This window comes from Aptenodytes forsteri, unplaced genomic scaffold (assembly GCF_000699145.1).
Source record: "Aptenodytes forsteri isolate BGI_AS27 unplaced genomic scaffold, ASM69914v1 Scaffold112, whole genome shotgun sequence".
NCBI classification, from domain to species: Eukaryota; Metazoa; Chordata; class Aves; order Sphenisciformes; family Spheniscidae; genus Aptenodytes; species Aptenodytes forsteri.
The window spans coordinates 1,220,119-1,245,801 of NW_008794883.1; the positions used below are offsets into that span (position 1 = coordinate 1,220,119).

At 39.7% G+C, this 25,683-nt stretch overlaps 1 protein-coding gene across 1 annotated transcript in view; it reads left to right on the forward strand.

Annotated features, from left to right (window-relative positions):
- The window catches only part of ATP8B1 (ATPase phospholipid transporting 8B1), a 28,723-nt gene extending 5,472 nt beyond the window's left edge, over window positions 1-23,251 (forward strand). Inside the window, exons 3-27 of the mRNA XM_009274754.1 lie at window positions 1,411-1,524; window positions 2,047-2,145; window positions 2,251-2,312; window positions 2,759-2,831; window positions 2,928-2,998; window positions 4,262-4,344; window positions 6,076-6,234; window positions 6,432-6,520; window positions 7,282-7,472; window positions 8,399-8,607; window positions 9,777-9,820; window positions 9,967-10,123; window positions 11,309-11,497; window positions 12,226-12,338; window positions 13,034-13,198; window positions 13,542-13,653; window positions 14,787-14,862; window positions 15,679-15,811; window positions 16,998-17,283; window positions 18,051-18,274; window positions 19,225-19,308; window positions 20,271-20,516; window positions 20,773-20,911; window positions 22,015-22,145; window positions 23,021-23,251. Of these exons, the coding sequence (XP_009273029.1) occupies window positions 1,411-1,524; window positions 2,047-2,145; window positions 2,251-2,312; window positions 2,759-2,831; window positions 2,928-2,998; window positions 4,262-4,344; window positions 6,076-6,234; window positions 6,432-6,520; window positions 7,282-7,472; window positions 8,399-8,607; window positions 9,777-9,820; window positions 9,967-10,123; window positions 11,309-11,497; window positions 12,226-12,338; window positions 13,034-13,198; window positions 13,542-13,653; window positions 14,787-14,862; window positions 15,679-15,811; window positions 16,998-17,283; window positions 18,051-18,274; window positions 19,225-19,308; window positions 20,271-20,516; window positions 20,773-20,911; window positions 22,015-22,145; window positions 23,021-23,251 (3,480 nt within the window). The remainder of the gene's footprint in view (window positions 1-1,410; window positions 1,525-2,046; window positions 2,146-2,250; window positions 2,313-2,758; window positions 2,832-2,927; window positions 2,999-4,261; window positions 4,345-6,075; window positions 6,235-6,431; window positions 6,521-7,281; window positions 7,473-8,398; window positions 8,608-9,776; window positions 9,821-9,966; window positions 10,124-11,308; window positions 11,498-12,225; window positions 12,339-13,033; window positions 13,199-13,541; window positions 13,654-14,786; window positions 14,863-15,678; window positions 15,812-16,997; window positions 17,284-18,050; window positions 18,275-19,224; window positions 19,309-20,270; window positions 20,517-20,772; window positions 20,912-22,014; window positions 22,146-23,020) is intronic.
- The last annotated feature ends 2,432 nt before the right edge of the window (window positions 23,252-25,683 follow it).

Below are 25,683 nucleotides of genomic sequence, written 5' to 3' on the forward strand. Positions count from 1 at the left end.
TGCCCAGAGAGGTGGTGGATGCCCCATCCCTGGAAACATTCCAGGTCAGGTTGGACGGGGCTCTGAGCAACCTGATCTAGTTGAAGATGTCCCTGCCCACAGCAGGGTGGTTGGACTAGATGACCTTTAAAGGTCCTTTCCATCCCAAACGGTTCTATGATTCTGTGATCTTTCCAACCACTGCTGATTAGTGTAAAAGCCACAATTAACGCTTCCTTAGGATTTCCATCAAAGGTGGGGAAGTATAATTGATTTTGGGTTTGTGAATGGAAAATCAAGGTATCAAGAGACTTGTTTAAGATGAGATAGATAATTAGAAGCCAGGTGTCCTCAGTCCAAATTCCGAGTTTTATCTGCTCAACTATGGCTGTTACAAAGGTCCGCATAGGTGTCATCTTTCATATAAGAAGTCTCAGTGTAGTATTAAGCAATATCCTGATTAAGCTAGACTGGGACAGTCTTAAAAATAGACATTTGGGGATGTCTAGTCATTTAAACAGTGTCATTCTAAATTCACTTAATTATGGTAAAGGAGACATTTTTATCTCATTTATGAAGACAAAAGGTTGAATTTTTTTTTCCCTGTTCCTAGTTTTTTTAACTTTTCAAAGTAATAAAGCTATGGTGCTTGTATGTGGTGCTGGTTGCGAGTGACAGAGGCTTGGGCTGCGGGGTTACACGTGGACTGTCCAGCTTTATCTGTGATGCATTGCCTCATGTGGTTCCCTTGTACCTGTTGAGATACCTGCCTTGCAGACTTGAGACAGTTTGGATTATCTCATGCATGAGTATGAACATTTAATAGTAAAACTGCTACAACTGGAGCTATTCAAATGGAAATCCTTCATGCTTGGACTAGGTAGGGACTGGCACTCATGAGAGTTAACCTTTGCTGGATCTGGCATTGTCCCTCCTGAGTAAGTCTAATTAACAGTCTTTTGTATCTGGATTCATTATTTGTGGTTTGATGCCTAAGACCAATTATATCATGTATTTAGCAAATAATTTCAAAAGGCATTACAGAGAAGATTGCCTAGGAGGAGGACAGCACTGAAGTTTCCTCCCCTTCTCTGTGCTTATCTGGCAGTGCCATGTGCACTGTGTCATTTACCTGGGGAGGGGCTGTAACCTTTCCACGCTGTGACTGTGCAATGCTTTGTAGTCCTCGGTGTAGCTAAACCTTCAGTCTGAGATGCTTTTTGGGGTATGTTAATGTCAGTGAAACAGAACTTTTTTGCCTTATTTCATTAAGACGGTGACTCATGTTAAACTTTTGAGGAAAGGTACAACTCCAACAAAGTTCATAGGAAAGATTTCACTGGTAAAATGCTTTACTTAAAAATATGCATTGTACATTTGTAATGTAAGAAGAATCTGCTATTGTGAATGACATTTGGGTTTCTTCAACAGGGAAATGCAATTAAGACATACAAGTACAACCTCATCACTTTTTTACCACTGAATCTGTTTGAACAGTTTAAAAGAGTAGCCAACTCCTATTTCCTCGTTCTTCTCATTTTGCAGGTAAGAAAGACAGAGAGAATACTAACTGTGAAGTGAATTTGAGGTGCTAATCTACTGAGCTGAATAATACTTATGACACAATTCAGTGCTATCCTGTCAGAAAACTGCAGGGTACTGTATCTGAACTACTATAGAAACTAAGCCCATCTTAACAGAAATCTGGAAAAACCTATACTAGCTTTGTATTAGCCAGGATGAACTAGTTGCAGAGTTAATGAATTTCGTGGGGAAAAGATGTTTCTTTTACTCTGTAAAACACGCTGGCCTTAAGTTCCACTCATGAATCAGAAGCTCCAACAGAAAATGTGAGCAACTACAATTGTTAAAGAGAAGCTGATGCTGAGGTAGGGCAGCACGGTCAAACGCTCCCCCGAGAGTTTTGTTCATCTTCACAGCCTGACTTAAAATTCTCTCTCTGTGTTGGTTTTCTTTCTTATGTTATAGTCAGATCACTATTAAATGTCTCTGAATTGAGCTTGATTGATAATCCTGTATTCAACTGATTTTGTTTGTCTTTTGTAGTCGATTCCCCAAATAACTACCCTGTCATGGTATACAACACTGGTGCCCTTACTCTTGGTGCTGGGAATAACTGCAGTCAAAGACCTAGTGGATGACATTGTAAGAAACATGTTTTGTTAAGACTAAAAGCAAAAACCCCAGTGTTGTTAATTTCTTTAATTGTGATACACAGTAAGGAGTACTTTCTCTACTCCTGGTTTTCAGGCTCGTCACAGGATGGACAACGAGGTTAATAATAGGACATGTGAAGTCATCAGGGATGGAAGGTTTGTACTGTTCCCTTAACTTTGTAAGTAGTGTTTGTTGCCTTACTACCAAGTTTCATCACAGATCTTAAACGATAGATGATAGGGAAAGTTCAGCTTTTTGTTCTCTACTATTCCACGTGTCTGTGTGAAAACCTAATTGAAAATGGTAGAGAACTGCGCAAAGGAGTAATTTAAACTTAATTCTGTGGCACTAAATCGGTGCTAAGAGCAACTTGTTTGGAGAGAAGGGAAGAAATTCATATATAGGTGAAGAGGGAAGAGAAGAGGTAGGTTGACTTCTAAGTTATAGACCCCCAACTAAATTGCAGTTTCCAAAAAGAAAAAACACACCTTGCCAAGATGTAATGTTTTTGTACTAAGGAAAGTTCAATATTTCGAGGTTTATAGAGTGCATAGTGTTCTAGATTAAATAGTAATAATTAATTGACCTATCTTGATATTAGGTTCAAAAACACAAAATGGAAAGATATTAAAGTTGGTGATATCATTCGTCTGAAGAAAAATGCTTTCGTTCCTGTAAGTGCTTTAGATACATTTGTTTTATGTTTCTACAGAGTTCTGTACGAATCTTGACTTGGATTTATTTGATGCTTATTTATTTGTTTTTTCTAGGCTGATATTTTGCTGCTATCCAGCTCAGAACCAAACAGTCTCTGCTATATAGAGACAGCTGAACTAGATGGGTAAGGCTCTATTTAAGGATTTCTTGGATTTAATTTTGGCTTACTGGTAAAAGAGCAAGAAGCGTGCATTTCAGACTCTACTTGTCACTTGTTAAGCCACACCTGGAAAACTGTGTCCAGTTTTTGATTCTCACAATTCAAGGATCATTAAAAATTCGTGAGGGTCCACTGGAGTGCCACAAAGATGTCTGAAGTGTTGGAGAACATGACATATGAAGAAAGGGTGAAGGACTTGGATTTATTCAGCCTGGAAAAGAGAAGGGTGATGTAATCAGTCTTCCAGTATCTCAAAGATAGCTACAGAGAAGATACTCTCTTCACAAGGGTGCACGTTGACAAGACAAGAAGCAATGGACAAAAGTAGCTCCAGAGGAAATTCTGTCTGCATTCAAGTATAACTGTTCTCATGGTGGATGATTTTTACCATTGGAATAGGTTGCCCAAGGAAGTGGTGGAATTTTTCTCACTTGAAACAGTCAAGGCTTGGCTTGACAGGGCCCTGGATAACCTCATCTAATGTCCTGCTTCCAACAGGAGGTTGGACTGTTGATTACCAGAGGTGTCTTCCAACCTGGACTTTTCTATGATTTTAAACTTTTCTTATTCCCTGTCAGTGGGAAAACAAAAATACTTTTTTTTTCCAGTGGAAGTTTTTCATAGAAACTGCTTAGATAGCATAAATCCTACTGTCTCTGTCACATTCTTTGTAAATGTTGTTTTAGTTCATGTTGTCAGAAAAGCTAGTGCTGAATTCTTTCAGAGAAGTCTGTAATGATATGGACTTCCCCTAATGAGGTGAAATGTTAGTTTTGCCGAATGAGCAGTGTATTCCTCGCTCAACCTTTAGTAATCTTAAAAACGATGACTTATAACATCATGCATAACAAGGATCTGTTTGTGTTGCAAAAGGTTTATTCTCTTGGAGCTTTTAACAGTGTCAGTTATTAAATATTGCTTTCAGATAACCATTACTTCAAACTTAATTATTGCATTAGTAAAACAGTGGTTCTGAGAAGCGTCACTTACCTACAGTGAGCGGAGGTAAAGGGGTAAGATTTCACTTGCGAAGAAAAGCAGGCAGTGTAAGAACTAGTCAGATGGTTCATGAATACTTCATATCCATGCACATGCATGGCTTTGCCATTGCTTCAAAGTAGGAGGTTGGTACCTATGGCATGTTGATTTGCTTAATTTAATTTTGTTCAAACTTCTTTCCTATATCCATGTTTTTAATAAAATGACCTTTTTATCCTTTCTTCTTAGTGAGACCAACTTAAAATTCAAAATGGCACTTGAGGTAACACACAGATATCTTCAAGAAGAAAGTGCGATGGCAGACTTCAATGGTTTGTACAGTTATATTCTTACAACTATTCAAATGTTGCTCAAGCAGTTTACAGTACAAGTAAATAAAACATGGGTGGGGATGGAAGCTTTGCCCACGGTGCTTGTGACTCTGGAGTTAGTGGCTTCCTGGCTTTTGTCACGAGGCAGCGTAAGCAAGTTGCACAAAGGAAACTGTGCTGTTGAGCAAAATATAGTCTGTCTGAAGATGAGACCTTTGCCATGAATGAGCTACGTGACACTAAGTAGAGGTGATGGAGCCCTTTGTTAGTGTTTGGCTGCCTGTTTTCTTTTGGAAAAAAGTATGTTTGCTGTTGGGATTGAATCTGGAAAACATCTTTTACTGTCTTTTTCATATTTCTCATTACGATCTAGCGGCTTTCTGTGCATGCTGTGGAAACTTGAAGGGCAGGAATCCCTTCTCTGACTGAGATCTGACACAGAGGTTTATCTCAAGCTGAGTTCTTTAGCAATCCTAAAATTGCAAATGCTTAAAAAAAAGAAAAAAAAAAAAAAGAAAAAAAGAGAAAAAAAGAAAAAAAAAGGGGGGGGGGAAGACAACAGAGTGACATGGAGAAGTAAGCAAGTAGGGACTGTTCCTGGTTTCCTCCAGTATAAGAACTGAGGAACACGAAGTGAAATGAGCAACTGACAAATTCAAAATAAGCAGAAGGGAGATGCTTTTTCACCCAATACATAGTTAAGCTAAAATTCACACTTTGCCAAAGGATGTCGTGGATGTAAAAAGTTTGTGCTTTCAAAGAGTGTCTCTTGAGCAAATTTATGTGGAAGGAGAGTCTGCCCACAAAGACATCGGCTCTGGTTCAGGAGATCTGTTGGCTGCAACTTGCTGCGAGACTGTGAAAGCGTTTCAGTGGCCTGCACCTGTAATTTTACTCTTCCTTGCACATCCACCAGTCTTGATGAGAGACAGGGTTCAGGGCTAGAGACAGCAGTGTTTTGGCCTGAAACTACCATTCGGTGCTCCTCTGTAGCAACTGGCAGTTATGCTGACATTTACATTTATTTATTTATTTCTGAAACACAGTTGTGATAACGGTAACTGCAGCATGAACCAAAATTTTAGGATGAGCTCAGTTTTGGGGATGGAAATGCAGATGTGTAGCATCAAGTGCCAATCATAAAGTAGGCAGTGGGAATAGGGCAAGTCCTAAGAGTCAGAGTAAAACGTCACTTTTTCAGCTGTAATATTTGGGTACCTGTGCAGCGTAGCAATGTACAGTGGCAATGTGTATCTGTAGCAACGTACTGCATGAAGGATGTCTTCCTCTTGTGGGATCATTGCTGGTAAGTCTTCAATGGCAAAATGAACTGAACACTGCGTTCATGCTAGAGTGTTAAGATCCAGAGACACATACACTCTTGTAGGCAGGCATTTGTTAAAACTTGAGAAATATTAAAAGAAAAGGTGAACAAAAAGTGCCCTGTTTGGCAGTAAATGCTGTGCATACTGGCCTTGGTGCAGAAATGAATTCTTTCTACTATTTTAATCTGGAAAGCAAAATACCACCCTAAGATACCATATTTAAAATATTAGCAATACAGCACTGAATATTTGTACACCCTACATTTCAAAGAAATCGTTTAATAAGGACACTTGTTTTCTCAAAAAACCAACCTCATGAAGTAAAACTACTTCTATGGTGGGTACAAATCAATGCATTTTTATTTAACTGTTGTATATTAAACATATTCTCATCCAAATTTTTTAGGTCTAATTGAATGTGAAGAGCCTAATAACCGACTGGATAAGTTTGCAGGGACATTATTCTGGAGAAACACGAGTTATTCACTGGATGCTGATAAGATTTTATTACGTGGATGTAAAATCAGGAATACAGACTTCTGCCATGGAGTGGTCATATTTGCAGGTATTTATGAATTAAACATGTGTAATATTTACTGACTAAAAGCATGCCCTGTAGAGTGAAATGACATCTTTATCTTATAAACATTGACTGTATTTTATGTCCCAGTTTTGTAAAATAGTAATAGTAGTACAATTAGTAATACTAATACAATACTAGTTTACGTATTGTATCTTTCCTTTTTTTTTCTTTATTTTTAGGTGCTGATACAAAAATAATGAAAAATAGTGGAAAGACGAGATTTAAAAGGACAAAAATTGACTCCCTTATGAATTACATGGTTTATACTGTAAGCCTTATTGTTTAAAGTTCAGCTGGTTTTGAGTTCATTTTAAAGTGAATAGAGTGAATGCAAATTTAGGAAACTTTTTTTTTCTTTTGGTGTAGTAAGTATGTTTTCAGTTTGTTTTGACCTGATAAGTTGGGATGAAGTAGGAGGGAATCTAAAAAGGTGCCTCGCTGTTGGTGGAATCTGTGACCCTACACAGCGGGTGTAGGGCAGCCTATGTGATGCAGACAAACGCTTCAAACCCAGTGTTGCAGGTGCTTCTGCTTGTCTGCACTGAACTGTTGGACAGAGACCTGAGGACCCTGGTCCAGAGGTCCATTCAGCCTGAAAGGTTCAACACCCATGGCTTTTGTCCTTGGTCAGCACCCGTGGGGTATGTGTATAAGGAATACCCACTGTCCTACAACCTGCGCTCTACTGAGTGTGATTCCCTGGGACGGGGAAAGAGGAGAGAGGAGCTGGCCTGTTGGCAGGCAGAGGCACTCAACTTAGCACGACTCTGGTTCTGCCCCTGCTCCGAGCATGTTCGCGTACCCTATGCACTGCCTGCTTAAATAAACATAAAAACATGAAAATGATGCTTGGGGAACATACTAAAATTACAACCCATATTATTTGAGGAGACCGTTTTGTGGGAAAGGTTTGCTCCTCTTCTTCTTACTTACAAATACATGTAATACTCTATTTTGAACATGGAGATTTGGGATTTGAGTTGAGGAAATGTTTCTGAAGTGTTACAGGCCTCTCTGTGTACACTGTAGATTTTTGTTGTCCTCATCCTGCTGTCGGCTGGCCTTGCCATTGGACACACTTACTGGGAGCAGCAGATTGGCAACTTGTCTTGGTACCTCTATGATGCACAAGACTCCAGTCCTCCATATCGTGGCTTTCTTAACTTTTGGGGATATATCATTGTTCTGAACACCATGGTTCCCATTTCCCTCTATGTGAGGTAGGTAAATACCTTGGCCTTTAATAGCTGAACTGGTGATAGGGTTGAATTACTTAACTTACGGATTAATGGTGAATGGACTTAATTTCCTATTGGTGGTAACAAATGCAGCTTCATGTTGGATGGGAAAGCATATTATTTCTTTGTCTTACTGAAAAGACATTGGATACGCTCACCCTCTTCACCCTCTTCACTGAGATTTTACAAGAAAGTGATCTGTATTGCTTTCATATAAAATCATCACTCAAGGATCTTTAACTCAGAATTTAAAGATATCAAACTTTTCTTACAGTATTAAGCATATCTGCTCTGTACTTTGACTAAGGAAAAAACTCTCCCAAGCAATGATCTCTGACAAAATTGGAGACTTGATCCTGCAAGTACTTAACTTCTCAATCTAATTCTGCAGTCACAATGCATGAAGGAAACTACTTGGGAAAAAAAAAAAAAAATGTAAAAATCATATTTTCCAGATTTATTCTCAAAAGAGAGGTGTTACTGCTCCATGAAGTATGAATAGTTTTGCCTTTGACAAACCTGTCTAACATATTTGAAGTCATCCAGCCTCCTACCCGCTCTTCTCCAAACTGTACTTAAAATGCTATTCCCAAGAGGGATTTCTGTTTGTTATGGGAGCAGCACCATCAATACTTTTGGCTTGATAAGGCTGTAGAGGCTTTTCCCCAGTTACCACGGTGGTGTTCAAGCTGAGCTGTGTGGTCTGATAGCAGTTTGAGTGGCCTGTGTAGGGGTGATGGTGCTCTGTAATGTGTTGGTAAATGTAATTGTTTTGTCTTAAGCTCCTGGGCTATATAAGTAACTTGAGTCCTGGAAAATAGTCAGAGTCCCCTGGATCTGATAATGTGTCATTATTTTGAAATATGAGATGCAGCTGGGAGTGAGAAAATTAATTTTATTTCATTTAGCGTTGAAGTGATTCGTTTGGGCCAAAGCTATTTTATAAACTGGGACCTGCAAATGTATGACGCTGAGAAGGACACAGCCGCGAAGGCCAGAACCACCACACTGAATGAGCAGCTGGGGCAGATCCACTACATCTTCTCTGATAAGACAGGAACGCTTACACAGAACATCATGACGTTTAAAAAATGTTGCATAAATGGCCAAAGATATGGTAAGTCTGTGCCATGCTGCTGCACCCTGTAGTGAAAACCATGGCTAGCACAGGAACTCTGATTTGTGACAGGAACACATGGGGAAGACCCTACAAGTCCCTGTATAGCACAGCTGGCAGCCTCTGACCGGTCTATACAAATGAGTAGGAATTTCAATGCTTGTTTGAAATCAGGTGCATATGAGTGAGTTTGGTTGGGTTTTTTTTTTAGTTTCAGCTGAACTTCCATGATTTGGCCCTGACATTGAGTAAGCTCCAGTAAAATTGAATTGTTGGGGTTTTCCCCCTGTTTTCCCCTTTAAAAAGGGGAAAGTGATAGACCTGAGTGGAAACTTCCGGTGGAAAAGTCAGAAATGAGTAATTTACAGAATGCTTTACTCTTGGTAGAAATGCTTCAGAGACAAAATCAATCTAGAAACAAGTAAGAAAACTTAATAAGAACAGCAGTCTTTAATTTCAGTGTTAGTTACTTCCATTTCCAATCTTGTCTGGATTTCAATACTTAGAATACGTAGCATATGTGCTCCAAAACTATTGTTTGGTCAGTTCAAATAACGAAGAACGCAGTGTGCTAACGCCGTGTGCTTTTTAAACATCCTACCTCTGAAGAGAGATGAGGAATTTCTGACAGTGAAAGCTGTGTTACGCCAACATGGATGTCTTATGACAATTCCACTGCATGCTTTTTTTTTTTTTTATTTGCTTTGGTGTCACTAGTATACAAAGGTACTGCGGCTGTGAAAGAACTTGCTTTTTTTTGAAATCTGAGCTATTCTAGCACAGTAGATATTCTATGTATTTTTTTACTTTGTGAATGAGTTGTAAAAACTTTGGTTATTCTGTCTGTGCCTTCTAACTGATGGGTGCTTGCATTGCAGGAGACTGCCGGGATGGAGCAGGGCTTCAGAGCCACCCAGAGGTATGTCGGTCCAATCTGGCGCTGAAGTCCCTACGGTCTGTAGTAGAGGGAACATTCCCTTGCCAAAGTATTTGCTTTGGTGTCACTAGTATACAAAGGTACTGCGGCTGTGAAAGAACTTGCTTTTTTTTGAAATCTGAGCTATTCTAGCACAGTAGATATTCTATGTATTTTTTTACTTTGTGAATGAGTTGTAAAAACTTTGTTATTCTGTCCTGTGCCTTCTAACTGATGGGTGCTTGCATTGCAGGAGACTGCCGGGATGGAGCAGGGCAGCTTCAGAGCCACCCAGAGGTATGTCGGTCCAATCTGGCGCTGAAGTCCCTACGGTCTGTAGAACAGGGAACATTCCCTTGCCAAAGTATGAAGAGATGCAGCTAGGCACAGAGCAATTGCACATGAGGTAACTCAAGCCCTCTTTTCTTCTGTTTTCTAAGCAGCAAGTGGATTTCAGCTGGAACATGTATGCAGATGGAAAGTTCTTGTTCTATGATCACTATCTGATAGAGCAAATAAAATCTGAAAAGGAGCCAGAAATTCAAAAGTTCTTTTTTCTGCTTGCTATTTGTCACACAGTCATGGTTGACACTTCTGATGGTGAGTATGTTTAGTTTGTTTTTTTTTCTTGTGCAAAGGGAAACAATAATTCAAATCCAGTTGCACAAGGGAGAGGTCCAAAATTAATGCCGATCCCATAAGTGAGAAGGAGTGCTAGGCTGCTCTTTTAAATTAAACAAAAGCAAGAGCTGGTGCTATTCCCTGTGCTGAACTTACCTGACCCTTTATGGAAGGAGGACTGTCTTTATGACAGTTACAGTTGTGGCAAATGCACATCTTGTTTAACAGCAGATTTAGAAAGGTAGAGGAAGTTTATACAGAGGTCCTGTGTCTTCATGTTACGGGTCTTCTCTCTGTTCAAATCCATCTTTGAAATCTCAAAAGCATAAACCTCAAAATTATAATGACACTAGCATAGTCTCTGGTTCCATATACATATGTGAAAGTATAATCACATCTGGACACTTGTTTTCAGTGTGGAGAAACAAGTGTTTTCAGCATGAGGGTTTCATGCTTTTACTCCTTTAAGCACAGCCCCATAGATATATACAAATCATGTACATCTGTCCTAAGAGAATTGGCAGGAAATAACCAAAACAAATAACAAAAATGTGACAGAAACTAAATTTCTGTGAGGCGAGTGAATGGCTATTGAAGAATTCATGAATGTGAAAAATAAGGTTGGAAGATTCAATTAAAACATTGAAGAGTAGTATTGCTTTACTCCTATCTGCGAGATCTTTGTGAAACCAGCAGGCTCCTGTCCTTTCTTGCTCTTCCTACTAATGTTTTTGGGGTTGTTTCCACCACTGTTTTTTGGTGTCTGTGGCCAAGAATTTGTCTTTTGGAGCTTCCTTTGAAAATGCTTAAACAAATGTATTGAGAAATTAAGATGTTTAAGTTATATTTGTTTTGAGACAGAGAAGTTACAGTTTTTGCTTTTGTACCTGGAGGGAAGAGGATTCAGTGACTTATCCTGTTTGGAAAGTACACGTAACAAAAAGGAGGGGGTCCATAGTCCCCCTCCTCTATGTGCACTGCTACTGGGTGCTGCAGCAGTGTATTAGACCTCACTTCGGAAAAAGAAAGGATGTGGCATTACATGTCCAGCTCTCAAGTACTCTAAAGAATGGGTGTGAATTTTTTAGCTGTGGTGTCCGAGTGCCCCTGTAATGCTCAGGTATATCCTGGCTTTCTCTTCTTTTCACTGTTTCAATGACACAGGTCAGCTCAATTACCAAGCAGCTTCCCCAGACGAAGGGGCCCTGGTTACAGCGGCCAGAAACTTTGGCTATGTTTTTCTTTCACGAACACAAAATACCATCACTATAAGTGAAATGGGGATTGAAAAAATTTATGATGTCCTTGCTATCTTGGATTTCAACAGTGATAGAAAACGCATGTCTGTCATTGGTAAGCTGATTACAACCAACCTTTATAGAAAAGGTCACTTGTATTTCATAGGTGAAAAAGTATGTGCACAGAAAGTTGCTGTGTAACACACAGCCCTCTGATAGATTTTAATCCACATAGGTCTGTATAGCAAAAGAGAGGCTTTGTATTTAGGTGCAAATGAGTCCGCTAGACAGCCCTGGTGTTCAGACGTAGCCTCTGCTGAAGACAATCTTAGGTACCTTGAGTAGAAGCTTGAAGAAATGCTGCAAAGATTATTTATTCCCCTTTTTCCCCAGAGAACAAACAAGTTGTATGTTCCTCTAGCTATTGGAACACTGGATAATGCAGGTTGAGGTAGCTCTTTAGTTTTAATTTCAACTATCTTTAAAGAAGTCAGTCTTGAATCAGTTAGAGATCTGTTTGTTTTTAAGGCTATAATTGTGGTGCATCATATCTCTAGTGTATGTCTCTGCCCAGTTGCTATGGGCAAGTGAGATGTTAATACTGTATGAACCATTATCAAAAACATAATCCTTGAGAGTTTAAATATCCTCTCCTGTCATGAAAGAGAAGAGAAAATTTACTTGTCAACCAAGTTACTTAATTGAACAATATTAGAGATGAAGAAACATGATCTTGTAGTTTTAGTACTTAACAGCAGTAGACTGAAAAATCTAATCTGAAACTATTCCTGTATTTAAATGTACTCTAACATTTTGTCCAACCTCTCATATTTTACTCCACAGTAAGAGAATCAGGTGGAAATATCAGGCTATATTGTAAAGGGGCTGATGCAGTAATTTATGAACGGTTGCACCCAAGGAATCTAAAGAGAGAAGCTACAGAAGAAGCACTAGATGTACGTCTGTATTTTATATGCTGTTTTTAAATTAAAAACTGTTTATTTCTGACTATAATCTAATTTTATTAATTTCCTTTTCCTAAGCTATTAAAACAAGTGCAGACCTATAAGTGGTTCTACAAGTCATCCCAAACCTGAGAAATAAACGGTTGCACCCAAGGAATCTAAAGAGAGAAGCTACAGAAGAAGCACTAGATGTACGTCTGTATTTTATATGCTGTTTTTAAATTAAAAACTGTTTATTTCTGACTATAATCTAATTTTATTAATTTCCTTTTCCTAAGCTATTAAAACAAGTGCAGACCTATAAGTGGTTCTACAAGTCATCCCAAACCTGAGAAATAATCAAAGCAATAGTTGTTTTCATGCATGTTCTTAAAAATGCATTCATTGTCTTTTCATGAAAAGTGAACTTAAATTTTGTCTACGTGCTTTTTTCCATAGTTATCAGTATTCCAGATCACTACACTCTGTTCTGTTTGTCACCTCTTTAGTCTTTCAGTTCAGACTGCCTTTGTCAGCTATAATTTAATTTTTGGCATTTCTGAAATACTCAGGACTAATCGCGCAGTCAGATTTGTTTTATCAGACTTACCAAATGCTTATGATCTTAACTCTTTTATGTTTGGATTGCAAATGAAGAGTTTTGTTTTGTGGATATGTGTTTTGGGTTTTTTAAAATTATTTTTCAGATTTTTGCAAATGAAACTCTTAGGACACTCTGCCTGTGCTATAGAGACATTAGTCATGATGAATTTGAAGCATGGAATAAAAAGTTTGTGGACGCCAGTGTAGCTACAACTAATCGTGATGAAGTTCTGGACAAAGTATATGAGGAAATAGAAAATAACTTGATTGTAAGTCAAGCTTTAAATTTTTAGTGTACTTTTATTCTTTTATAAGAATAAACAGATCTTTTTGCAAATAAATTATCCTTGTTTATTAGGACATTTTGATTTAGATCTTTTTCAGTATTTTATTGGCTTTAGAGCCACGCCAAATTTTAGAGTTTAATAGAATGAAGGAAAATGTATTTTAGTACATGTATTTCAGTGTGGTCACTTCTATATGCAAGAGTTTGTCTTTACTGAATCCTTGGCTTGAAGACGTATCCAGAATAGTTTCATTCTCTACTGAAAATAAAGCAGTGTTCCATACATGTTTATCCTACTAAATACCTGTATTTCAAACATCTTCCAGCTACTTGGTGCGACAGCTATTGAAGACAAACTACAGGATGGAGTTCCAGAAACTATTTCCAGACTTTCAAAAGCAGACATTAAAATCTGGGTGCTTACTGGTGACAAAAAAGGTGGGGTTACTTACAGCCAAAGAGCTAGTAAAAACAGGATAAGGGCTAGAAGATAAACTGGGACAAATGCAGACTAGAAATAAAGCATATGTTTCTAGAAAAGCTTAGTATGAAAGTCCATTTAAATCAAAACTGAAGGAATTTCTACAACATGCAGAATTTAATCCTAGCTGTTCTTCTGGGATGGGCTTCTGTGTAACTTCTGTTCCTCCAACAGATTAGCCTAGATGACTGATTTTGTACTGCCTTCTATAGGGAAATATCCAGCTACTGCTTTTCCCAATGCAAAGCAAATGCAGGACAACTTGCTTTTAACATCAGGCTTGCTTGGCTCTGAGGGCAGGTACCAAAACCTATCTTTTTACAGTGAAAATTTACTTTTCAAAGAATCACAAGTGCTGCTGACAGAGACTGATTTGCTTTTCTTTTGGTAGTTGCTAGTCTGCAGTCTGGCAACACATTTTGTTAAGTCAGTTCAAAAAATGGCATAAAATTTTTAAGTAAGAATGGCTGTACTACAGCCTGGATGGAGGTGCAGCCAGACCAGCATCTCTCTGATGCTGGCAACAGCCTTGGTTCAAGGAATCTGGAGTAAGGACAGGGCAAGATACTGTGGCACACCCTGTGGTTGATTCTTGCAATGCCTTTGGTGTAATGGCTCTCTGACATGGAGACAGCATCTCCACCATTAGGTTAAATAGGCCCTGGTAGATCTCCCTTTCACAAATTGGCTGATAGACTTTTCCAGGTCACTAACAGTTTTTGCATTCAAAACATCTTGTGACAATGCATTGCACCCACAGTAATGTACATTTCATAGGAAATGTTGCATAGGAAATATAATTCCCTGTTGTTGACTTTAAATCCATTGCCCACTGCGCCTTCATTGCCACACAGTTGTTGTATGACAAATAATCAACAAGCATTCCCCTAGCTTCTCTGTGCTGTGTATGATTTTTTTTTTTTTTTTTCCCCTGTTCATCCACACTGTGGCAATGAAAGGGAACTTCTCGTACTGAAACATAACTTCAAAAATTACTTAAAAGAACTTCAGGTACTTCTGGCTGCTCCCAACAGTCACTCATGACAGAACTTTAAGTAAATACTTTCCTCTCTTATTTTTTTTATTGTAGAAACTGCTGAAAACATTGGATTTTCTTGCGAACTCTTAACAGATGAGACAACAATCTGCTATGGAGAAGATATCAGGCAAGTGAAAAGCACAAAGGATTTCTTTTGTGGGAATTAAAAATGTTCAATTTTTAAAATTAACCCAGCAGTAACATTGGTTTATCCCACAGTGACTCTTCAATGACTGAACAGTATTTCTTGGCAGTTGTTCAGCTGTACATTGTCTGTTTCTTTGCTTTTTATGGAATTGTAATTTTACAAGGCAACCTCTTAATTGTGGGTAGAGGTGGTGATATCCTATTTGCAGGAGGTTAGGTTGACGTTCTAGGTCAACAACTGTTGACATTAAATTTGTCCTGTAGTTCAGACAAGTCTGGAGCCCACCTGGAGTGGGCTAAGCAGGTCTCTCCCTAGTCCAAAACTGGAGTAGTTGCCAGGTTTTGCTCTTGCTACCTGTCCCTGAACTCCAGCATTACCCCAGCTGGTCTTTCACCCTATCCCATGCTCCTGTATGCAGTACAGACCTATGCTATAAAAACACAATGGATCACAAGGTATTCAGCGCTTAGTCATAAAGAATTTGCCAAAATGGTTAGACCTAAGGAAAAACAATATGGGGCTGGGAGAAGAACTAGGGCCTTGTAGCAGTGTCACAACTATTCCTGACTCGTTTTTCCAAATTTTTCCTTATTTGCAGAACAGCAAGGACATCAAACCAGTGTGCTCCTCTTTTCACTGTTGCTCTAGCACTGCTTAGAACATCACCTAATATATGGCAAAAAAAGTCCTTGCAGCATGTATTGCACTTCTTTCTTGCAGATTTTCAGTCTGGGACTGATCTAGCATAAAGTTTATCCTTGATTTTTCTGTAATAGTAACCACCTCTCTTTCCAGTGCTCTTCTTCAAACTAGGTTGGAAAACCAAAGGAACAGAGCTGGATCGAGTACACATTCCTCCCTAAGAATGAACGAGCCCTTCTTCCAGGGTAGTAGAGATCGTGCTTTAATAATCACTGGCTCCTGGTTGGTATGTACAAAAGATATTCTCCTGTGTATTTGAGATTTTGGGGGTACCACCAAGTCACAGTGTCCTTCATTGAGGACTCTGTTCATTTGTCTGCTTTGCTAAACCAGTCAATGAAAATTCTTTGGCCATTGTGCCACCAGTTGAACATATCTGTTTGATATTTATGTTCAGAAATATTTTTGGTTTTGAAGGTTAAAAGTAGTGCTCAATAAAATAAGGAATGTTTTGGGCCTTTCAAAGCACCCTGGTAGCTGCCATCAAAGTAAAGCCAAACCCCTGCAAAAGCACAGTCTGATTTTCAGTGTGTTTATTCTTCATGGGGATTCTGGTCTAATGGAAAAAAAAAAAAAAAGAAAAAGAGATACTGCCAGTGCTACAGGATGCATGGCTTCAGTATAGGCACAGAAATCGTACTTACAAATGAGAGATGGGAGTGAAAGGGTAGAAACAAAAGACCAGTTTCCTGCTCAGTCCTGCAATATAGTGCTCTCACAGGAGCTTAGAAAGCAGAAAAGAGCTTTTAGCAGAGAGGTGACTAGCAGTAATGCAGTGACTATTACCCACCCTGTTGGCAGGCTGCTCTTACAGACACCTGTAAAGTAGAAAGTCGGTGAACAGTTAAGGACCATCTGCCACGTTTCAGCGTTCCAGCCCTAAACCTTTATCTTGTATAAAGAAATGTACATCTGTACGTGTAGAAGGCATAGGAAGCAGGCTGGCGATGCCTAAAGGTAAACTAGCAGGAGCATCAGATAAAGTTGCAGGTCTCTGTTACCCCCTATTCCAGCTGAACTGCCCCAGAGCTAACCCAGGTATTTATAGGACACTTCCACATGTATTGGGCATCGTCGTGCTTCCTTTAGGAGATGGGGAAATAGGAGAGAGGGAAGTTTAAATACCAGAATATTTTCAAAAGTGAATTAGTTCCCATTGGAAGAAATATTCCTTGAACTCTGCCAAAAGTGCTGTGACACTAAATGCAAGCATTTTACTTTTGTTAATCCCACCAAGTACATTCTTTTCATTGGTTTCGTAGCTCTTCGTTCACTCCTCTGCACAAGCATTTTATTAAAATGCTATAAATGGGTGATGGGAGCATAATGAAGTTAAGTGTGTTGTATAGGCAGTACTCGTAGTGCGATTTGAAATAGTGTAGAAGGAAGCATAAAATATTTTTGTTACACAGAATGAAATCCTGCTAGAGAAGAAAAAGAAGAAAAAGAAACTTAAACTGAAATTCCCCAGAACAGCAGAAGAGAAAAAAAAGCAAACTGAGAAGAGAAGAAGGGCTGAAGCTTACAAAGAACAGCAGCAGCAGAACTTTGTTGATTTGGCCTGCGAATGCAGGGCTGTGATCTGCTGTCGAGTGACTCCAAAGCAGAAAGCCATGGTGGTTGAGCTTGTGAAGAAATACAAGAAAGCTATTACTCTGGCTATTGGGGATGGTGCCAATGATGTAAACATGATTAAAAGTAAGGCAGCTGTAAAACTTCTCTTGGTAGGAAAGATCTCTTCTGGGTGTTCTTCGGCAGTGTCTTTGCTATTACTCTTTGCTCAGAAGACTCTACCATCTATTTCATCACCCACGTTAGCATCACTTGGGTTTTGTTAGCTTCTATGCCTGTGCTTTCCCTTTTTGAGGAAGCCCTTTAGGAAATGGTTAGTGGTTTTTGCTGATGTATTTTAGCTTTTTCTGTAGACGTTCCCTGAGAAGGGGCTTGAATTACATCTGTTCTTATGTTGTGGGTTACAAAAGTGTAATATAAAGAACAAAGCAATAGCTTAGCTGCCCCTTGCTTGGAGGCATTAGCCATGCTGTATTGCAACTGGCGCTCTTTGAACTGCTCCCTGAGAAATCCCACTGAGAAAGAAACGTCTGGGATATGGTTTGTTAGGAGTGTATTTGTAAACTGCCTGGCCAGTTCATTCAGGGGTTTGCTTGCTTTGTCTCATTGCTTAGTTCTCCCGTGGTCAAACTTCCCAGTGCCCGTTCTGACGGAACAAGCACTGAGAGAGAATCCAAGCGACAGTGGAGACATGAGCAGTAAATAGCAGGGCAAGGAAGGGCTTACACATTGTTGTTTTAGTCTTTAATGCAGCCTTTGTGCTGTATACAGAAATAAAATGAGGCAGGAAAACCTGAAGCAGAGAACAGGAACTGGCAGAAGATTTGCCCTTGGTCATGTTGTTCCTCTCCCTTTGTTCAACATAACGCGTGGTGTTTGTTTCATTTACTTAGCTGCCCACATTGGAGTTGGAATCAGTGGCCAAGAAGGGACGCAAGCTGTCATGTCAAGTGACTACTCTTTTGGGCAATTCCGCTACCTGCAGAGACTGCTGCTGGTCCACGGACGATGGTCTTACATTAGGATGTGCAAGTTTCTAAGATATTTTTTCTACAAAAACTTTGCTTTTACACTAGTCCACATCTGGTATTCATTCTTTAATGGCTTTTCTGCCCAGGTAAGAAGGCATGCTCACGTGTAATATTAAGAAGCGGATGTTCCTTTTTGTCAGTGCAGAATAGCAAAGGCTTAACCTGGGAAATGATGGGAACCGAAAGTTATCATCAATAATTTCTGCAGGAGAATAGGTGATGACTACTAAGCTAGTTAGTTACAAGCTAAGCAGTTGGTTATGATTTCAGAAGACTAAAGTCAGTATCATGATTGTACAGGGAGGAGGGGAGGAAGAGATTGTTATATAGCGGTTTGGGAAACCTTTCCCAACGGTGCTACTTAAGATATTCGTAGGTGAAGTGAGATGGTGTGTGTATATATCAGTAGGAAACCAAACTCAAATTTTTTTTTATCTTGAACTGCTGGCTAGAATGGCTCGAAATGTGCTTGTTGTAACTGGCAGCGTTTGAAGTTCACATGTGTTGAAAGGACTTAGAGTCGAGATGCATCTCCATGGGCATAACCAAAAGACAGGCAGATGTCATTGCATGGACCAGCAGGGAGGGTCAGGGCCACAGTCACAGACAAGCACCCCTGCCTGAGGTCAATGCTGTTTGCTGTGAGGGAAACTGTGGATGCCTAGGACAGAGAAAAAAAAAAAAACCCACATAAAAAGAAACCAGGGTTCCCAAACTTGTATGTGAGATGCCAAGTGCTCATCACGGTCACAAGTAGAGCTATAAACCAGACTGACACTTAGTATGAGGTGTTCAGTTTTGATAGTGTTCCAGGTCAGGTAACACTGATGGTTTGTAAGGAGTGGGGCAGCTTAATACAGGCTAAAAATAGTTTCAACAGAGCTTTGAGCTAAGGTGCTGCTTGCCTTTTGGGTAAACACCGAGACAGGTAGTTTAATGCTATAGTAGAGCATATGTGAATTTTCTCAGGAATTGGAAGGAAAAGGTGTAATCAAAAATAAATCATTAACTACTGAAATTCCTCCTCCTCTTGCAGACAGCGTATGAAGACTGGTTCATCACATTGTACAATGTATTGTATTCTAGTCTCCCGGTTCTGCTAGTCGGCTTGCTTGACCAGGTATTCTCCATGTTGTTAACAACAGATTAATCCAAAGGCATCTAATACCAAGTCTTTAATTACACTGAAACTGGTTGCTTTTTTTTATGTACAAGGCATTTTGGGGGTTTTGTTTGGTCTTCTGGTTTTTAAAAATGTTACCTCACACACTGGGAAGAGGAATACAAGAGACAATAAGCAGAGGGTTACTGAAATAGCCAAAGTTAATCGGGTCAGAGGTCTTCAGTACTAGTAATGTTTGTTAAAAATATTTCTAAATGCCTGCTGTTCCATGACATCATTCACACAGCACAGCAACTGGTGGCTTTGTTAATGGAAAAGATATTCTTTGCTTACCCTTCTGAGCTGAAGATGTAGGGACTGCACAATTTTAAATGACTGTATTTGACAGGAAGTCTTGGTGTGTAGCATTTGTTTTAATTCAGTGGGACAAGTGCTTTTGGCCTTCTCTGCTTGTTTTTCCATACAAGGCTTACCTGCTGATTAGGCAAATCAATGTTTCTGCTTTCTTTTGTGATACAGATAAGAAAGAAATTCAGTACCAAATTAAGCTCTCACTTGAGTATTTGTTAGAGACTTAAAGTCAGGACATGCAATGATAGCCCCCATCTTCTGCTTATTCACCGTGTAGGGAAAGGACTCCAACACAATACATAGCTGTGAAGAGCTGTGCAACTGTGGACATTCTTGTCTTTGCAAATAATGGGCTAAAAACTTAGAATCCTGGAAATGGGATATGTGATAGCTTTGTGAGAGATGTCCTCCAGACTTGGTTCTTCCTAGTTGCATGCATTACTCTGTGCAAAGTCCTGCTGCCCACGCTGCTTATTTGAAAAGGAAAAGAGATCTGCCATTTCCTTTGGGACACTTCATAGTTGAGCTTTTTACTCTTCAATGCTCACACTGAGAACAAGAAATTGCAGCAACTTCTTTTTTTTTTTTTCTTTTCCCCCTTTTTTAAGGATGTGAGCGACAAATTGAGTCTTCGGTTCCCCAGGCTGTATGTTTTGGGACAGAAAGATTTACTTTTTAATTACAAGAAATTCTTTTTAAGTTTGCTTCATGGAGCTATAACTTCATTAATAATCTTCTTCATACCATATGGAGCTTACCTTAAAACTATGGGACAAGATGGAGAAGCACCTTCAGATTATCAGTCATTTGCTGTCACAGCAGCATCTTCTCTTATATTTGTCGTCAATTTTCAGGCAAGTAAGCTTAGCTTCCTGATCCCTGTTGCTCTGAAAACACTTTCTGGTCATGTTTCTAAGTTTGTCTACTAAAAACATAACAATATGCAAAAAGCTTCCCCTTTTTGCCTTCTTTCTTCTCTGTTGATGCTCGCTCTCTCTGACTGACGTGTAACTGGATGAGAGATGACTTGACCAAAACGCTGTCAATCTTCAGAGTAGTTGACATTATATTGAGTTAATAAACTCATTTGGAGCTTTTGTTTGCTTTCAGATTGGCTTGGATACGTCTTATTGGACTTTTGTTAATGCTTTTTCAGTATTTGGCAGTATCGCACTTTACTTTGGTATCACATTTGACTTCCACAGTGCTGGAATCCACGTTCTCTTTCCTTCTGGCTTTCAGTTCACAGGTCAGTCCTTGTGTTTTGTGTTTCTTGTTCCTGTCTCACACAGCTTTGTAACTTGAGCAGAACTATGGCCAAAATATCATGACATGAACCTGATGCCTGTGAAAGGAAATGATGTTAAATACTAGTTTACTTCCAAGGAATGGTTTTGTTTATGTTTGGGGCCAGGTTGCTTTATTGGAGTATTTATTTTCTTTCAATGAAAACGAGCTGGAACTTGACGTTGCCCAGCAGTAGGAGTCTGCAAATGAAAACTAAGTTAGAATTGGCGAGGCAGCTTAAAGTAAAGGGAATGCAATGATCTGGCAGGGTATGTGTTTGCCAAGTTGCTCAAACTGATCAAGTAAGACAGAGCCAAATGCTGTTGGCAGCTCCTTGGGATTTTGCTGGAAGTCTGGGGAGGTGTAAGTAGCAGCCATTAGGAAATTTTTTTCTGAGGAAAACTGTGTTTTCTAATTTTCATAGTGACAAATCTTTCTTATGTTGCCTTGGATCTAAATATCCCTCCCAAAAATAACAAACCCCCTCAATTTTATGTTCTCATTTTTAAGCTGAACCCAATTGAAAAAAGGTAGTTGCCTCTAATAGAACGTTTTTCTTTGACCTTTAGTAATGTTTTACACTTCTTCTATAGCTTCCTTCTACCTGAATACTTTATGCATTTCAGAATTTTATAAAGATGTGACTGCTACTTAGCTTGATAGAAAGTTCTATGAGATTGGGTGTTTGGCTACTAAATATCGCTTGCTTTCTAGACCACATACATGCCAATGATACTGGGAGGAGTTTCCTTGCTTTGCACGTTTTAAAGCAGGACAAAAGCCATGCATCTCAGCCAAGCGTTTGTCTTGCAGCCTCCCATAACTCTTAAAAGGGCTTTGACATGAATATGGATACGTCGTAATAGAAGTGCTTTATAAAATTCTTTCCCGTTATGCTCTCTTCATAGTAGTCTCTGAATAAAAGCTTGATGTTGTGATACACAACAGAATACCTGAACATTAGGTCTTCAGGAAAGAAGCTGTGGCTTTTAGTATCTTATTTGTGCTTTATAACTAGTTTACTTGATCATGTCATAAACTAATTTTTGCTCTTTTTATTCCTAGGAACTGCTCCAAATGCTCTGAGACAACCATACCTCTGGCTGACCATCATTTTATCAATTGCTATTTGCTTACTTCCTGTAGTGGCATGGCGTTTCTTATCAATGACAATTTGGCCTTCAGAAAGTGACAGAGTGAGTAAAGTCTTATGTTATTTCAGTTAATTTGGCATGTATTTATTTACAGGAGTCAGTATTGGTGCTAATGTTAGAGATAAAAAAGTGATTGTGCCCTAGGGAGAACTACATGAGACTGGAGCTCAGGTCCTGTGGCCAGGGAGGGTGGCAGCAGGGCTTTCCAAAGGCCAGACCGAGCCTGCCTTCTAGCTGGGTGAAGACTGGTGCTATGACGTTTTGCCATCCAAAGCAGAGTGTCACTCTGATGTGTTCTTAATTCCCAGTATCTTCCTTGTGTGCTTCTGTGTGATGCAGAGGTACGTGTACAAGCTAAGCACACAGTTCGGTGTGGGCTAATTCATCGTTTGTCTTGGCTGAGCACTTGACTTTGTAAAACCACAGAAGCCTACTTTGAAGCTACTGATGGCCTGACTTTTGTTTTTATTTGGGCTGTGTTGGAGTTCTATTATTATCTGTCAGAATATAGTGGACAGTTTTTGTTTGCTTCTGTTCTGCCTTGAGCTGGCAAATAGCATATGGGTATGAAAATAGTTAAAGTTGTGGTAGTGCTGTTTAAAAAGATACTAAGGAAGTGTCAGCCTGAGAATACAGGAACAGCTTTCAATTACATACCTTCAATCCACTTCAATGAAAGACATTTAAAGGTAAATGAAAATAATGAAGTTCAAAATAATACAGTAAGTCTTCCTGAAACGGTGATGCGTTACTGCATATATTCTTGTTTCTAACAAAATCAAACTTAAACAAGAGAACCCTCCTTTTAAGCAGTTTAAGGATGTAAAAAAGTATCAGGTTATTTCCCCAGACAGTAAATGCAAGCAAGCTGTTTTCCCTTGTAATCCATAAACTAATCTGTCTTTGCATGCATGAAGATTCAGAAGAACCGTAAGAAATACATGGCAGAAGAACAACAGTGGAAGCGAAGGCAGAGTGCTTTTCGCCGAGGGATATCTGGCCGTCGTTCTGCTTATGCTTTCTCCCATCAGCGGGGGTATGCTGATCTTATTGCTTCTGGACGCAGCATACGGAAAAAACGGGCTCCGTTAGATGCAGTCCTAGGCAACAGTGTGACAGAAGTCAGAGATGCTCGTGAAACAAGCTGATTTACTGCATTTTGGAGAGAAGCTTTTTATCCCAGTAATTGCACAAAAGTTATTTTTTAAACAAACTCAGGATATTTTTTTAACCAAATAGCATAAGGATGTGAAGATTTTTGTTTTATCACAGAACTTCCTGGTTTTGGACTACTGGAAACATAGCAAGGCCAAGAGTTTTCTACGGAGCTACTAATCCTTGTGCAGCTGATTTCTGTTTAATGTGAAAGTGAAGGATATGTGTGCTAGGGTATGAAAACCCAGCATTGTAATTTTATTTTTCTTTTTAGTGATGCCTGGAATAGCAAACCTTTTTCACATTTTAATAATATGTTGGTATAAAACTGCAGCTACATTTCATATTTTGTCTTTGAAAGCAAACTGCTAAGTAGTGGTTACCTTGTGTGCGCCATTTCATTAAATTGCACAGTCATAATGGCAAATCAGATGATCAGTCTTTTGAGAGGGCCCTAGATAATCTCATCTGTACAAGTTCAGATGAGAATAAGAGATATCTGGTGATAAAATCTGACACTGACTAAAGTTTATTAGGAATTCTGACACTTACAGGTGTGGTTTCTGTTCCTTTCTTCAACAGTTGACTACAGCTTGCTGCACTAAATCGAGAGAGATCATTCTTTGCATCTTGTTAGTATGAGTGATATGCCATTGTTCCTTTCATAGCCAATTCCTTTATTTCCCCCGGAATAAAGAGATCTGAGTCAATAGTTAGCAAGTGAGAATTCCCCCCTCTGTTGTCTGTTTCTCTGCCTGTCTCTCTTTCCAACTCTAGAGTATGTTTGTGTCTACTTACACAGTATATTTATGAACAGATATATCTGATCTCTGGAAAGCTGCCCTTTGAGCTGGCAAAAGTTTGTTCATTTCAGTTTTAGATACAGCAGTCAATAATGGATAAATAGAAAACAGTTGCTTGTAGTGAGTCGATTCTTACAATGTAAAAAGTGTTTTTATGGGAGTCTCTTTACATTTGCACATACTTCTACTCTTCAAGTTGAGATGTATTAATGTTTCACTTCTGTCTACTTCCAACTCCCAGACTAAGGTTGATTACTGAAGCGGTTTTATAGTGAAAATCATGATATACAGCTGTTGTTTAATGGAATGTACATTTCAAAAATTTAATGCAAATAAATATCCTAAAGTTTACAGCTTCTCTTAAGTATATGGGTAAGAATAGAAGTGTGAGTGGAGTTTAAGTAGGAAATAGAGATAACTAATCTCTCATCAAGACAGATGGGGTTGGTCTTTAAAAAAAGAAAAAAAACCCAAACAAACCCCATCACGTGTTGGACTCTAAAACCGGGTGTAATATTAAAATATTAAATATGTAAATTGAGGTGGGTATATTCCTTTTATTTCTAATGAGACTTACTAAAGACAAACATTTGTCATAGATAATGATTGTCTTCGGCTGGTCATGAAAAGCAAAGCTGCTTTAGCTAAGGTAGGTTGGTTTGTTTGTTTGTTTGAAGGGTGACCAGAAAGTTAAGAAAAAGTAGATGAGAAGGGAGCCTGAAAGCTAGCAGGCTTTGAGCCTACCGCAGTGTTCGTCCCCTAATGAGATGTTCCTGCTGTTATTACCAAAGTGCGCAATAGCAGATTCCACTCTGTTGTGTTAGAGATTGTTTTATTACTTGGACAAAAAGACAGGGTATCCAGTACAGAACCATGAACACCAACTTAATTTTGAACCACGCTTTCCGTAGTCTCAAACTAGGAGAAGGTGAAAGGAAGACTTTAAGTTTCTAGGTAAGAACTGGTATTCCTCAAAACAGCTTTTCTTATAATCCCTCTACCACTGAATGACTTCAGTCAGTTGTCTGAGCTCGTGCTCTGTTCTTGTATTACTCGCTCCTGCGATTGGCGTTATGCTGCCTTCCTCGCTCTGCTGCTGGAGGAAGGCCTGTTCTCGTACCCGCTTGCCGCAGAGATGCCTGCGGCGGGCGGGAAGGGGGCAAGGACCGCTAATGGAGCCCATGGCGCGTTGGGAGCAGTTAACTTCCAGAAGCGCTGGCCGCCTCCTGCCCGCTTCCCAAGGGGCTGGAGGAACCCCTTCTCGTGTATGGCCGGCAGTCTAGTGGCCGTGTCCCAGCGTGATCGCAGGTGGAATCTAAGACGTGAACGGGGAGTTTGTGGAAAGCCATGATGAGATTGCAGGCGCTTTGACTCGACATGGTCTTCAGTGGAAGCGCTGGAAACCGGTATTCAAAACACATCTCCCCCGCGTCTCCCCGTGCGCGGTGAGGACGTTATCTGAGGAAGAACAGGCACCAGTGAAAAAGAAAGGTCCCGGTGCGTCTCGGGCAGCGTAGGGCGGAGCGCGGCCTGTGCTCCGAGATGGGGCAGGCTCCGCGATGCGTCAACCAGCTGGGAGCTGGGACCGCGGCGGGGCGGGCCGGGGCCGGTGGAGCGGGGCC